Source organism: Carassius auratus, chromosome 27, assembly GCF_003368295.1.
Source record: "Carassius auratus strain Wakin chromosome 27, ASM336829v1, whole genome shotgun sequence".
Taxonomy (NCBI): Eukaryota; Metazoa; Chordata; class Actinopteri; order Cypriniformes; family Cyprinidae; genus Carassius; species Carassius auratus.
Genome location: NC_039269.1, coordinates 959,862 through 974,553, shown reverse-complemented (window position 1 = coordinate 974,553; position 14,692 = coordinate 959,862). Strand labels below are relative to the sequence as shown.

General features: G+C 35.6%; 1 protein-coding gene across 1 annotated transcript; it reads right to left on the bottom strand.

Annotated features, from left to right (window-relative positions):
- Positions 1–64: 64 nt before the first annotated feature.
- slc7a8b (solute carrier family 7 member 8b) lies at positions 65–9,234 on the bottom strand. The gene is made up of 11 exons (XM_026205030.1): positions 8,908–9,234; positions 6,762–6,966; positions 6,539–6,690; positions 4,791–4,916; positions 3,436–3,589; positions 3,004–3,127; positions 2,729–2,832; positions 2,521–2,617; positions 1,677–1,826; positions 1,302–1,479; positions 65–1,160 (listed from the first exon to the last, which is right to left on the bottom strand). The coding sequence occupies exons 1-11, from the start codon at positions 9,029–9,031 to the stop codon at positions 1,066–1,068; spliced, it is 1,509 nt and encodes a 502-aa protein (XP_026060815.1). The 5' UTR covers positions 9,032–9,234; the 3' UTR covers positions 65–1,065.
- Between the last annotated feature and the right edge of the window lie 5,458 nt (positions 9,235–14,692).

Sequence of the window (14,692 nt, the reverse complement as noted above, 5' to 3'; positions counted from 1 at the left end):
TAATGAAAAAGGATTTAATATAAGCTACAAAGGTAAACACAGAGATCTTTTTATTTTCTAGGGACATTCATTTATCCATTGTTTGTTCTTGTGCTGAACTCTGTCAACTCTGTTCTTACAATATTGTGCACTGGTGGAAGGACCCATTTGTTTTCCAAAGAATGGACACGACTGTAGTGGAATAAAGTCATGGCATTTTAAACACAGTTGGATCTGTAGAACAACAGCACATTGTGAAATTTATTATTTTATTTTCACTGGTAGATGTCACACATTCTGGTCAATTCTACCACATAGTTGACTTACATTTTGAACCTTGCTTTAGTTTTGATTCATTCATATTTTTAAACCTATTACTCTCTACCTTGATAAAGGCCTGTGTGCTGAAATGAGTCCGTTTAAAATAAAAAATATGTTCTCCAATGCTAAATGTAACATAATTTTGGACATGTTTTTATGTCCTTGTCCAACATGAAAGCAGGGTGTAGGATGTGAGTTATATAACACATCAGGCTATTGTTCCCATTTACTTCTAAATTACAGACATTTTCCATGCTGGCAAGATTCCATGCTGGTAAATAACACAGCTTTCTTTCATTCTTTTTCTTTTTCTTTTTGTGTTGTTTTTAGTCATAATTTATTTTCAAGTCTGAAGACTGAAATGCAAATAAAAATTAAACGCACACACAAAAAATGCAAAACATTATCTTCAGGATTATTCAACCTTTTTACAATAGAGTATACAATTTAGGTAATACAAACACCAGAGACTGATGGAAAGAGTACAATAATATGCTCAATATAAAAATACAAAATGAACCATAACGGTCACAGCAACAATATTCATATTGTTTCTAACAATCTTGCCAATTGGTGGCAGTATTGCACCTAGAATGTTTAAGGCCAGTCTTTCAAATGAAAAATACTTCTTAGCTATTACATTGTCCTCCACACTGTACGTGCATGTTTGTTTTGCATTTTCATAACCTACCAAATTCACATTGCTTAAGCTTAGCTGATGAATGAATATCCATGAATGAATCAGTAAATTAACTTCTTGTAATCTTATCCAGCTTCGTCTTCATCTTCATTCCCGTCTTCACTGCCTCCATCAGGATATACCACCATGAACAACTTCTGCCCCAAGTGTGTCAGTTTAGCTATGTAGACAGACAATGGAGTGCCTTTATTAGCCTCTGTAGGCCTCATTCACAATCTGTTTAGTCTAATGCAAATATAGCTGATATTTGTAAATAATTTCCATCCATTAATATTAATTGAGATTTAAGATAATACCATACCAACAAAGGAGTTGAAGCTCTCAGGCTTGTTTTCCCAATAGATGCCAAATAAATAGACAGGAACACCTGACAACATAATGGCCAGACCAATGCAACACACCACAGGCTCCGAGTAGAGAGAGAAGATCAGCAGGAATGCCCAGAAAATCAGGAAAATTACTGGCCACGCCAAGCTCACCTGTGGAGTGAAACCTTGATTTCGGAAGAAAGGACTACACATGTACAGTACCCTCTTCCCCACTCAAAAAAAAAAAAAAAAAAAGGAATCTATAATTATACATCATTACTGTTCAAAGCAAATGCTGAGATCTGACAGCTCTTGAGGTTTAATGCTGTCAAAACTATAAAAATACAGTCATTAGGATTCAGCCTCACCTTGATTGGTCGATGCATGTCTGGTTCTTTGATGCGAAGCACAATCTGCCCGGCAACAGTGACCCCATAAAACAGGTAGTTGATGAAGCCAACATAGTTGATAAGGGTGTATATGTCGCTAGTGCACAACATCAGTAGAGTTGATATACACTATAAAAGTAAACCAGTATTTGTTTTTAATATAAGCGCCAACCAATACACTGTATATAATGTACAAAAATCTATATATTTTTAATTATTTAAAGGAGTAGTTCACTCATAAATGACAATTTGAGTGCAGATGTAGTCACCCTCACGCTATCCAAGATGTAGATGAGTTTATTTCTTCATCATTTAGCATTACATCAGTCTATCAGTGAGAAACAAATGATTTTAACCCTTAGTTTTGAGAACTGTTATATAACACGTGTAGCCAACGTGAACTGTTTTAGCTTGTGAACGGTGCTTGATCTGTGCATATTTTTCTCCTGATTCAGACAAGATTGTGTTTTCACTATTTTAGATAGAGGACTCATATTTCAGCTGAAAGCAACAGTTTAAAGATAAAAATTTCTTAATAAATTTGTTTATTAAAAAACAAAGCTTTTTGCTTCACAAGATGTTAAATAATGGACAAGAGTTGTGTGAATTACTTGTTCTGATATTTTTATCAGCTGTTTGGACTCATTCTGACGGCACCCATTCTCTTCAGAGGATCCATTGGTGAGCAAGTGATGTAATGTTAGATTTCTCCAAATCAGTTCCAATGAAGAAACAAACTCATTTACATCTGGATGGCCTGAGAATGAGTAAATTTTCATTTTTGGGTGAACTATTCCTTTAAGAAATAAAACCAAGAGCTCACAGTGAAAATCAGAGCTGGGATGGGTGTACAGCGGTTCACATGAATCATTGCCAACAGACGGGGAAGATGTCCTTCCCTGGCACCTGCAAAGAATAACCTGAGAAAGAACAACTGTCAATCAAGCTGAGAATACAAAGAAATCCATTGACAATACAATACAATGCAAACTGGGTGAGTAACTGTGCAATAACATGGAATCAAGACTGACCTAGATGATGTGAAAAGGGACCCATTAACCCCTCCGAAGGTGGACAGAGCCACAGAGATGGGCATGATCCATGACATCACCCCAAGCAGCTTTTCACCAAATGTCTGATGGAGATTAAAAAATAGAGAGAGAAAAAGAAGGCAAAGTTTATAGAGGTTAAACAGACATTCAGAAAAAAGGCAGATGGGTCAGTCCGATCTACTGACGAATAGGCGGTTTCATTTCCTGATGAAGGAAGAACTTAATAAGCGTCTAATTTGAGCAGGGCGACTCACCACAGCAACAGCATTGGAGGCAATCAGTTCCTGAGGGCTCATAGCTGTAACATATGCAATATTCGCAAATACATAGATGAAAGTAACCAGAGGGACTGAGATGAAGATCGCACGAGGCAGGTTCCTGTAAAGAGAGAGTTAAAACCTGGGTTGAATCTCAATTGTAAGTCTTGGGCAAACCTGTATTTCCCAGAGCAGGAATACTTTGGTATTTAAAAGGCTAACATTTATAATCTTTACGACACCAATGATTGTTGTAGCCTGCATAAATGATCTACTAACATCTGCATATTCATAAAAAAAACGAAATGTCTTAAACATTTAAATAATCTCAGAGAAACATCTGGAGGTCTTTCTCATAAAGACAAAGTTGTTTTTTTGTGATAATGAGCTTCTCTCACTGTACATTTTCCCTGACAAATGGCAGTGTACCTGTAGGGGTCAATGAGCTCTTCTGTTACATAATTAAGAAAGTTCCAGCCTGCATAAGCAAAGGAGCCCTGCAGGAAACCGAGTGCAATGCGACCCACGTCATAGGGTTGGAGAGGATGAAATGCATGTTCTGGCTCCAGCCAATAAAAATTACCTGGAGACACAAGACAGAGAAGCGTTTCATGTGCTATGCCTGAATTAATATATACAGAGAGCATGCAAATTAATGGAGAAAGTTGTATTAACTACTGCATAATCAGTTTAATTCTTCATTTCTTTTCGTCACATTTACTGCAAGAAAGCATAGTATGCATTGTAAAGCACTTTTATTTAACCATCATAATAAATAGCTCTTTCTTTCACTCTTTTATGAGGACATTTAAAGTTCCTTTTTTGTCTTTGGTATGTTGAAACACATGAAAACAGTAGACTACAAACGGCCCAGCATGACAGTCAAATTCATATGTGAGCTTGTCTGTGCTTAATGGAGTTATACTCTTTTGTTTATAGTGCAAAAATGGGTCAAATATGAAAAGTATGCCTATGTAATACTCTTAGCTTAATGCCTGCCCTCTTATATTCAAGCCCTTTATGTTCACATCTAATACAAGTGAGTTAAACAAGCCAAACAAAGATTTCATTGTTCTCTTGTACTGTATCTTTGTACTGCATCTGTTTATCAATAATATATATATATATATATATATATATATATATATATATATATATATATATATATATATATATATGCGCTACCATACAAATGGTTTTAATACTTTATTCAGCAAGGATGCAGTATGCAGTTAACACATGTATAATGTTACATAAGATTTCTATTTTAAATAAATGCTGCTCTTTTAAACTTTCCATTCATCATGGCTTTCATGAACTCTCAGAAAAATTGCACATATTTCACTCCCTATGAAATGCCATTATTTAAATCAGCACATCTTTAAATGCCCACAATTTTATGCTGATAATGCAGAAAGAATTACGGCAGATGTTCTGGAAATGTCAAGAGCTAAAAACATTTTGGAATAATACATTTGTGCTATTATAATCAATTCTGAGGAAAAACTTGACAGTTTGGTGATTTGAAAAAGAAAATGGCTTTATTATTTATGACTGCAGCTAAGACGCAGTTTATATTAAACATTTGGAAAACAGCAACTGAACAAAAATAATTCAGGAATGAGTTATTTTGTCATATATGCAGCAAAATCATAGAGGCAACCTGACAAATTTGTTTAAATATGGAAAACAATATTAGTGAAATATGAGTTAAATATGTCTATGGGTGATGTTAATTAATGTATAGATATAGATGTATTATAGACTGTACGGTTTTAAATTACCCTTGCAGATCTGCACAATGCCCATGATGATGATGAGGCAGAGGGCGAGGAGTTTGCCTGTGGTGAACACATCCTGTACACGCGTCGCCCAGCGGACACTGAAGCAGTTAATCCAGGTTAACAGCACTACAAGTAAAAGAACTAATTCTTAACATTTAAATTCATTATGATTGCAGTATTAAGAAATTAAACTGAATGAAGGATAAAGTGCGTCAAATATCATATATAGCCTACTGTCCAACTTAAAATTCAGAAAAGGTTTCTGTTTGAAAATACTGTTTACGGCTTGAAAACAAACAAACAAAAAAATCTGAATCACAGAATCGGAATTTTATCGTTTCTGTTCTTGCGTTCCTCTGTATTACAATTCCGAAACTAGTCCGAGGAGAAGAAATACCGGTTAATAACGCTACTTTTTGAAAACAATTTTCTTGGCCTATAACAGGCTAATAATAATAATAATAATTATAATAATAATGAAGTTCAGTGTTTTATTTACTTTAAAAAATTAAAAAATGCATAACTAAATCTCAGTGGCTCAGTGGTAGAGCATTGTGTTAGCAGCGCAAAAGGTTGTGGGTTCAATTCCCAGGGAACACATACTGGTAAAAAAAGAATATAAAGAAAAAGAAAGTATAGCCTGAATGCACTGTTTTGGATAAAAGTGTCTGCTAAATGCATAAAGGTAAGTGTGTGTGTGTGTGTGTGTATGTATATATATATATATATATATATATATATATATATATACATACATATATACATACAGTTCATGAGCCTTAGCTTGGCTACATGTGTTATATATATAAAGTAATCATTCATTGATTCGTTAATTGATTATATAAATGAGTCATTTATATTATATTCTTTTTCCATTGTTATTTTGCCCTAATATGTGTGGTTTCAAGAGTTATTGTCTTCATGAGATCAAGAGATAAAAGGGAATGTTTATGGGATGCTGTTGTTAAACAGTTTGGTATAACACCACTTATTGGATGAGAATTGATCCATATGCCACTCAGTCTATTCAACAAAGTCTGCTTCTTTTTCTGCTCTTCACTCACTTTTCGCAGTCAATTTCTTGGCTGATTAAGACTGTTAATAAAGTTTTGGGTACCTGAATAAATACTAGTTTTGGGTACCAGACAAGACCTTCTGACCTTTGGGTAATTAATAACTTTACTGACTAGTGGCAAAACGGATATTTTCTGACAGGATCTGGCATCCGGGGTTGGACCTGATATTTCTGGCATGGAGCCATGGTCTTACTATTTTTATCAGGCTCCTATGTGTAGGTTCAGTAGTTTCACTTTAATGGCAATGAATAGGTTATCTAATTTTAGATTTTAAAAAAATGTCAGATTAGAAATTTCAGAACTTATTATGATTATATTATTATATTAAGATTATTTTTACCTAACTCATTTAAAAGCTTTTACCATGTTGATATAAAAATACAAAGAGATAAAATATATTAGGGAGAATCAACACATTATGAATAAACTACAATTTATTACTGTTGTGTGTAATCGTACTCAGTGAAAAGTAACAATGTAATTGTTATAGTATATTTACAATGTAATATAATCTAATTACAGGTAGTCAATTTTGGAATCTGATTATGTTATCCAGATTACGTTTCTACAGTTACTGCCCAGGACTACATGTAGGATGCTCTTAGATAAAACGTTTTTTCATAGACAATGTAATGTAGCCCCAAAGGATGTTTTAATTTAGCATTTACTTACACAGGCAGACGGCGGCGAGCAGACCCAGCGCTCTCTCTGGGGGGAAGCAGGAAGGGAAGAGAGGCTGCAATGCGTAATTGGCAAATGTGAGGGCAATCACAGCCTGGTTAGTTGGATAGATCACTAACACTGCAATCCACAGCCTTAGAAACCTATTCAAAAGACAAGCCCTGTAAGACCTCACGTGCATTACATTTCATCTAAATAAATGAGTCATTCTTACCCAGCTAGCCCTCCAAAGATGTCCTTAACATAGGAATAGTCTCCACCTGACTTTGGGATTGTGACTCCCAGTTCAGCATAGCACAGAGCACTGATGGCAGTGATGACGCCAGTGAGAGTCCACACGATGAGAGCCAGACCCACTGAGCTGCTGTTTTCCAAAACACCCTTTGGACTTACAAAGATCCCAGACCCAATAATGTTACCTGGGAAAATTACAACAAACAGGCAAGAGGAATTATCAGAAGGACTTGAATCTAGCTCTTTGATGATTGTGTCTGAAAGAAAGTAAATCCCCACTGCCATGTTTCAGTATTTAAAAGAAGGCCTTTCCAGATAAGTGGAAGCTGTTGGGCCAACTCTCTAATGCCAATGCAGTTTTGAATTTATTATTATAATTTTTTTTTTTTATTTACATTTTTGGCATTTTTCCTTTATTTTGATAGGACAGTTAGTTGACAGGAACCGTAGTCGGGGGGATTGGGGGTCCACGAGCTGGGACTCGAACTTGGCAACCGGGGGGAACAGCTATTTGAAATTCTAATAATGCTTAAAAAAACCATAAGCAAACACCATAACCATTCTTTCAGCAACACAAAAACTTGTACCGACTCCAATCAGTAGTATAGTAGTATAAACAGTAGTATATGAATTCTGTCTCCGTGTTCTTTGCACATGCCTCAGACTGTGTTCTTCCCTTGTACAAGATTTTCTTCAGTGCTTTGTGACCTTGAGGGTTGGTTTCAACCAGTTTGGTAAAATATTAAGAATGGTCATTGTTAACACCTGTTGAAAAGTTCCTTTGTTTAGAAATGGAATCCTCAAGAGATTTGGTGTGTGTGTGTGTGTGTGGGGGGGGGAGGGGTCAAGGGGAGAATGAAATAAGCTGTTTTCCCATTTGTACTACAGAACCCTTGAACCACTAGGGGATTTTTTTTAATTTATTTTTTACTACTGAAGTACCTTCCTGAGTCCCTTTCCTCCATTATTTATTTTTGAACAAAATAAGAAATAGATTCCTTTAACTTCATATAAATTTATTGTCCTTGTAAATGAAAATAAATATGAAGAAAATATTAAATAATTTAACAAAAACAAACACCTATAAAGTGATATATGTAAATAAATGCAGAGGGGTAAAGTCTGTTGTGAGGGTTATTTATATATGTACACATATTTCAGGGCTTACCGTACAAGGTAATTCTTAGGTTATAAATGTAAATATTAAACATTAATCAGAGGTAAAAAAAAAAAAAAAAAGAAAAAAAGTTGTCAATGTTTTAAGCATCACTGTTTTGGGGTTTTATCCCAAGCTACATCAGGAGCAGACATGACAAGATATGAACAATTATCCAATTTATGACACATTCAAAAACCCGAAAGTTTTTTGACAACAGAGATAACCTTAACCAACATTTGACTTTTGAGTGTAAAACCTGAGGGCTTAAAACCAAATTATTAAAAAAAAAAGATCTCTCTCTCTCACACACACACACACATTACTGCCTAAACAGTACCTGTTGGCAATGGACAACACAGGTAGATAGTGACCCGATCTGCGGTAACCCAAACACCTACTAAAAGCATTAAATCTCAGATAACACTCATTAACCCAGCAGTGAGGTAACGGGCACAGACATGCAGGTGAGCTTCTTGCATTCAAGTCTAAATTACATGCGGAGTAGTGACCCAGTTTAGGTTTAAACTTGCTACCTTGCTACCTACTCCTACTGAGAAATCTCTTCACTGTTTATAATCCTTACTTAGGACCTACCTATGCTTCAGATCCACGCTATGTTTGCTCTGGATGGAGTTACTGATCACATGCTTTATTTCTTTATTGTATCATATAGATATAATATTAAACAATTTAATTAAATTATGTACTTTATGCATATATCCTACACATGGTAAAGGATATTTCATAAAAATGTATTAGTGTTTTTTTGGTCCTTACAATGAGAACAACGCTGGACTCCTTGTCATTTCATGGTCAGTTCAATCATGGATATGCATAAACATCTCATCTCATGAATTCATGGGACACAAACTATAGGCCTACTTTTATTTACTGCATGTATTTTTATACCATATAAAGTGTAAGGAGAATATAAAGAGGAAACGTAATGCATAAAACACAGACTTACCCACAATAATACCACATGCACTGAGGAGTCCGATCTCTTTCTTCAAGGTCACTGCTGTTTCTCGCTCATCTGTGTCTGTGTCTGGAACTGATGCAGCCCTGCATCGGGCACCACCGCTGCTCATTTTCACACAGATAGGAGCAACTCTGCGCTTAAGGTGTTGATGTTCAGAGTCTCCGTAACTTTATCCTCCCGCCCCGAACTTAATGTGATAATCTTAGAAACCCGCCCACAGTGTTCTGGTTTGGTCTAGTTTAATAGATGAATGCAACAGAGCCAATATTATGCAACTACAAAGAGATTTTGTATTTAGTCATTTGGTAGTGCAAATGACTCACAATAGTCTTACGGCACCAAATCTCAACTTAAATTAATGAATCTGGGTCATAATCAGGCAAATAAAATTATGCCATTTGAATGTCTGTCCTCTTAACACACTTACTGGTATTAAAATCAAGATTTAATGTATTTCGTTGTTATATTTGCGCAGTATTTGATATGGCTGCTATGTAGGTACAGTTTGCCTTTTGGCAGTGTTGTGTTTTTTTGTTCTCTCTCTCTTCCCTCTACTCCATGCAAAGCTTAATGTGAGATTAAGCTCTTTTCATTTCAGAGCTACCTGAGGATCTATGGAAGTTACATTTTTACTGCTAGCTACTGAACTTGAGTCCGCTTCTGTGCCAATGTCAGCTTCATCTCTGCTCTATTGTTTGTTCTGGGAAGATACCTGCCTCTACTAACTTATATAACTCCTCTTTTATCGCTTGTTTACTCTATAAACTGTCATATATTATAAAAGTCAGCTATTAAAAGCAAATCTTATTTTTCAACAACTGTTGAACTACTCCAAAGAAGGAGACAGAGTGAACTTTATCAAATCGAAATCCATATTTTCAATCATATAGCACCTCCTCATTCACCAAATTTTAAACAGCCAAAAAAATATGTACCTAGATATCAAACAACGAGATAGCGAAGTTCGCAATAAATGAAAAAAAATAAAAATAAAATAAATTGACGTTCAAATTTGTGTAATATTAAGTAATATGGACGAGCCCCCAATTGTTAAGTGCTTCCCATAGGGTCAGGAAGTGTGTAACAAAGAAACGTACAAATGCATGCCAAAAAAAAGAAAGGAAAAAAAAGAAGGCTATCAGGAACTCCTCTCTCCTGTCCCAGCACTCCACAGAAATCACACAGATTTTTCTAACAAGGTTTTTTTGACAAGTTAAATAAAAAAGGTACAAAGAGGGGACCAAATAAAGCTTTGGGAGGGGACCAGGCCAAAACAACAAACAAAAGGTCTAACTTGGGGAGGAGCACTTCTTAAACTCACAAAACAAAGTTAAATCACACAGATTTTTGTTACACTCAGGAAAAAGGGTTTATTTGACAAGTTCAAAAAAAGCTACAAAGAGGGGAGCAACTAAAGCCTCGGCAGGGGACCAGGCCACATCAACAAACATAAAAGATCTAACTTGGGGAGGAGCACTTTCAAAGTTAAAACAAAACAAAGTTAAAAATAAACAACTGAAGTCATACCTTACTCCCATTCTAACTAAAACAGGAGAAAACATGGACATAAAAAAAAAGGCATCGACCCCCCTACTGCTCCAAATATGGCAATTATAAAGTTCTCTTTAAGTTGAAACTCCCAACACTTTGAAATCTCAAGTTGTGAATTTTCCGAAAGTAAAACAAAGCAACAGTATCTCTTCAAAGATTCAAAGGTGTAAACGTTATACAAAAACATGTAGGGCTGTTCTAATTCAGAATTTTTTTTTTTTTTTTTAATAGAAGGAACCTAATCTCACCCTGATGACTGCAGATTAGGTCGTAGAATGTATCCTTCTCATTCTATGAAGCTTTATTTAATATATATATATATATATATATATATATGTATATTAAAAAAGACAATACGTAAATTGTAATTTTTTCTGCTTTGTCTGTTAAATTAGTAATAGCCCACAGCTCAGCAGGGATGCATTTATCGCATGAATTAAACAAGACATGAAGCGTCTAAAATGTGCACAGTTCAGCTGAACGATGAAGTTTATTTTGAGTGTATGCTTTGCACAATAATAACAAACTGTACATTAATAACTGATAGGCCTAGAGCTCGTGGTTTATCTGTCAATCAGATGCGCTCTCAGCCACTGATCTATGCTTGTAACTTTTTCTTTTATAATTACCATTGGTTGATAGAAATGTCAATTAAAAGCGGTATTATGATGTTGCTAAAATTTAAATTATTTTGAGTATTTGGTGTAATGAAATGTTTATATGGTTTAAGGTTTAAAAAATACATTATTTTCCACATAATGTATACTATTGTTTCTCTATGCCCCGCCTTCTGAAATGCATTGATTTTTACAAGGCTCGTCGCTTTGAAAAGCAAGGTGTGCTGTGACTGGCCAGCTATCCAGTGCGCTGTAATTGGACAAATATGTTTCAAGCGTCTGATGGAAATGTTACGCCCCTCAACATATATTGTTATGCCATGTCCCAGGCAGAACACCAGCATGACAGGACAAAAACAATAAAACTCATTACAAACGAGGCAGTTGTTGCATCCAGTGGGAACATAATTACTGATTATAATGACTTACTTGAATACGGTCTTCTCAGGTGCTGCATTGCATATCGTGCCGCGTAAACATAAAACCATGTCTGCATTTGTGATCGGAGAAATGAAAAACAACAAGTGCTACTCTACACTGCTCAAAACTTGCATTTGAATCATCAGTGGCAAATCCTTAACATATGTAAACCTACTTACATACCATGATTCAGAAGCGCCAGACTGTCCTTGCTAAGAGTGAGGAAAGGCCCGCGGCTTGCGTGAGTGGCAGCTGGCGGTTAGAGCGAGAAACAGCCGGCGGATTCGATGAAGGAGCGGCCGGGGTAGAAGCAACCACATGTGACCCAGGGCTGGACTCCGCATCGTCCACAGTGAAAGCCAATCTGGCGATCCACAGAGCAAAGCTGATGTATTTCCTCAGCGACCAGCACGGATCGACTTCAGGCATGACGAAGCAGATATCGTGCTCATTTGGAAGGCCAAAGTAGTTTCACTTTCACAATGAAACACACAGCTTCTCCACGAAATAGCATCGTTGGCAACAAAGAGAATAAAAGGTACGCCTTCTTTCTTTGCGTGAACATTTGGGCGGTGTTTATCAAATCTTCCCACACAGTGTCGTAGAGATGTGGGGGCGTGTTTAAACGAGGCATTTTAGGAGGGCGTGCCAGAGTCTTAATTTTGATAAAGAATATCTCTTTGGATTTGAGACTTTAGTCTTTGCAACTTTACAGATCTTCTTTGTGCACCAAGAGCTTGTAACGCTCCAAAGAGAAAGGAAAAATTTAAATCGCATCATATGACCCCTTTAAGATGGTAATAATATCAAGACCCTCGATGACGTAATGATCTATTCTTGTGTTCAAGCCAGTGCGACCATAAAATAACCTCCGAATCGTTTTTTTTTTTTTTTTTTACTGGTTCTTTAAAACAATCTATCTGAACCAGGAAACTAATCAGACTTCTAATCACGTTTAGTGAGCATGAGGAGAATGGTAATAAAAATATAAAAATGAAAATAATCTTTCATCTCACAACTCGTAATTACAGCTTTTAGCGAACATGAGGGAGGTGAATGGTGCTTCTCAAACAGAAAGGTGCATCCTGAAATTCACATGATCAGTGCCAACACATTTTCTTTCAGTTTATTTTTGCAAATTTAAATGTGTAGGATGCAGCCTTCCGTTTGAGAGACACCCATATATAAGATTTGTTGAAATGAAAAAGGCTCTGAATGAGGAGTCGATTCCCCTTGATGGAACTCGCGATTCCCAACACCTCGGAATCTATTATTTTTGGAAGAAACAAGAAGGCCAACAGACCAACTACTAGCTTCACACGGAGTTTCCAGCTTCATGCATAAGTTTCTAAACTCGGGCATTTCAGAACAACCAAAACAACATTGCAGATGCTGTGCAAAGTAATCGGTACACTGGTTAGTCAAGTTATCCCATCCCATCATGCAAAGTCAAATATCTTTTTTGATGCACATGGTGAAATTTATTTGGTAAATGTTTCTCCATCGTATTTTATTCACTTTTTCTTTACGCATAAAACGTTTATCCTACTCAGGTGTGTGCATAAGTGTTGTGTGCACATTCTTAGAATTTATGTGGCATATCTATCCAGCAGTTTTTATGCGATATTCCAAAATGAACATAAAAATAGGTGGATGTAACATAGCTATTGACATTTCTCAATTTTAACTCATAATTATGAGTTCCTATGTCAATGACTTTGTACATTATAATTATGCTTTACCAATGCATGTTTTTTTCTCATGTGGCAGAAATGGGACACCATATAGATTAAAGTTTTTTTTATATATATAATACTTGGAAGGCTGTGATAAATTATGATCTAAACATTGATTTGTAAATATAGACAGACAGACAGACATATACCTGCATAATTTTTTTCAGCACTTCAAAATGCCAGAATTGTTTGCTCTGGGCCATATGACAAAAATGAGCTCTCTGGCCTAAGAACAAAGCTTCAGCTCAGCCAGCCATGCAAATCAATAAGCTTTTTCCTAAAGCTACATTTTAATTTCTTTGTATAGTGCTTTTCACAATGCATACTATTCCAAAGCTGTTTACACACAATAATATCTTACATGCACCCCAGTGTGCTGCCAAAGGCATCGGTGCCAGTGAGTAGCTCTAAGCATAAGAAACCAAAACTCAGATGAGGAAACCCACCTCCTCAGACTGGCACATTTTTAACAATAACCTAAACAATGGTGCAATTACTTGTAAAATTTAACTCCAAAGAAATTAGTGTTAAAGAATAACTGAATAAAATTAAGAGAAGTCACAGACGCATATTACATACATAATTAAATTAGACAAAGCAAGTGCTTTCTTCTAGTGTCTTCCGAAGTTGCTCACCAAGAAGATGAGGAACACAATCAATGGTGCTTGAATGGATATTTGTGAATATTCCCTGCATGATGCTAACAAAAAGGTTTAGATGTCTTGGCAAACACTCTTGGAGAAATGTCCATTGTTCACGAGCTGTGCTCTGTTAATGAGCGTTCATGAGTAAACAAAGAAAACAATATCAGCATTGATGGGTTCCCTGCCTATAATGGTTTAGCTACAAATTACTTCTCTCTTAAATACATTCAATAGCTAATGTGACAGTTCTTTGCCTAAAACAACTTGATGCTTGTGCATTTTATATAATTAATTCAGTATTAAAATATTCATGTAAACACTGTGGCTCTGTTTGAGCATCCCGACCAGCCCCAAACAGTAACACTGTTTCAACTACGGCTGTCATGATATCTGATTTCACAATACATGGAGTATTAAATAAGTCATAATTGTAAAATAAATAGTCTAAATCATGAGATATAAAAACATAATTGAGATAAAAGGTCAAAATTATAACAACACAAACAAAACGTAATCATATAAAGTAGAATTTGTCGATTTCACTTTTTTATGTCATAATTGTATTTTTATAACGTAATTTTGAATTGAGTCAATTATGATTTCGATTATCTCATAATTAGGATTCAGTATGAAATAATATTTTACAGGAATTCACTATGTTATCACAATGTTAATATTATTTCTTCTTTGGCCAATGTTAATCAGCACTTCCTGGAGACGAATGAGTGTTAAGGTGCAATACTGCCACCTATTATGAAGTGTAAAAATTATGAGAAAGGACATTGAAAAGTCAACTGTCATA

Excerpts from the sequence above, each read along its gene's own strand:
- slc7a8b (XM_026205030.1), bottom strand. The coding sequence starts at position 9,031 with ATGAGCAGCGGTGGTGCCCGATGCAGGGCTGCATCAGTTCCAGACACA. Across the intron at positions 6,967-8,907 it reads TGCATGTGGTATTATTGTGG|GTAACATTATTGGGTCTGGG; the intron begins GTAAGTCTGTGT and ends TAATTTTCCCAG. Across the intron at positions 6,691-6,761 it reads ATCTTTGGAGGGCTAGCTGG|GTTTCTAAGGCTGTGGATTG; the intron begins GTAAGAATGACT and ends TCTTTTGAATAG.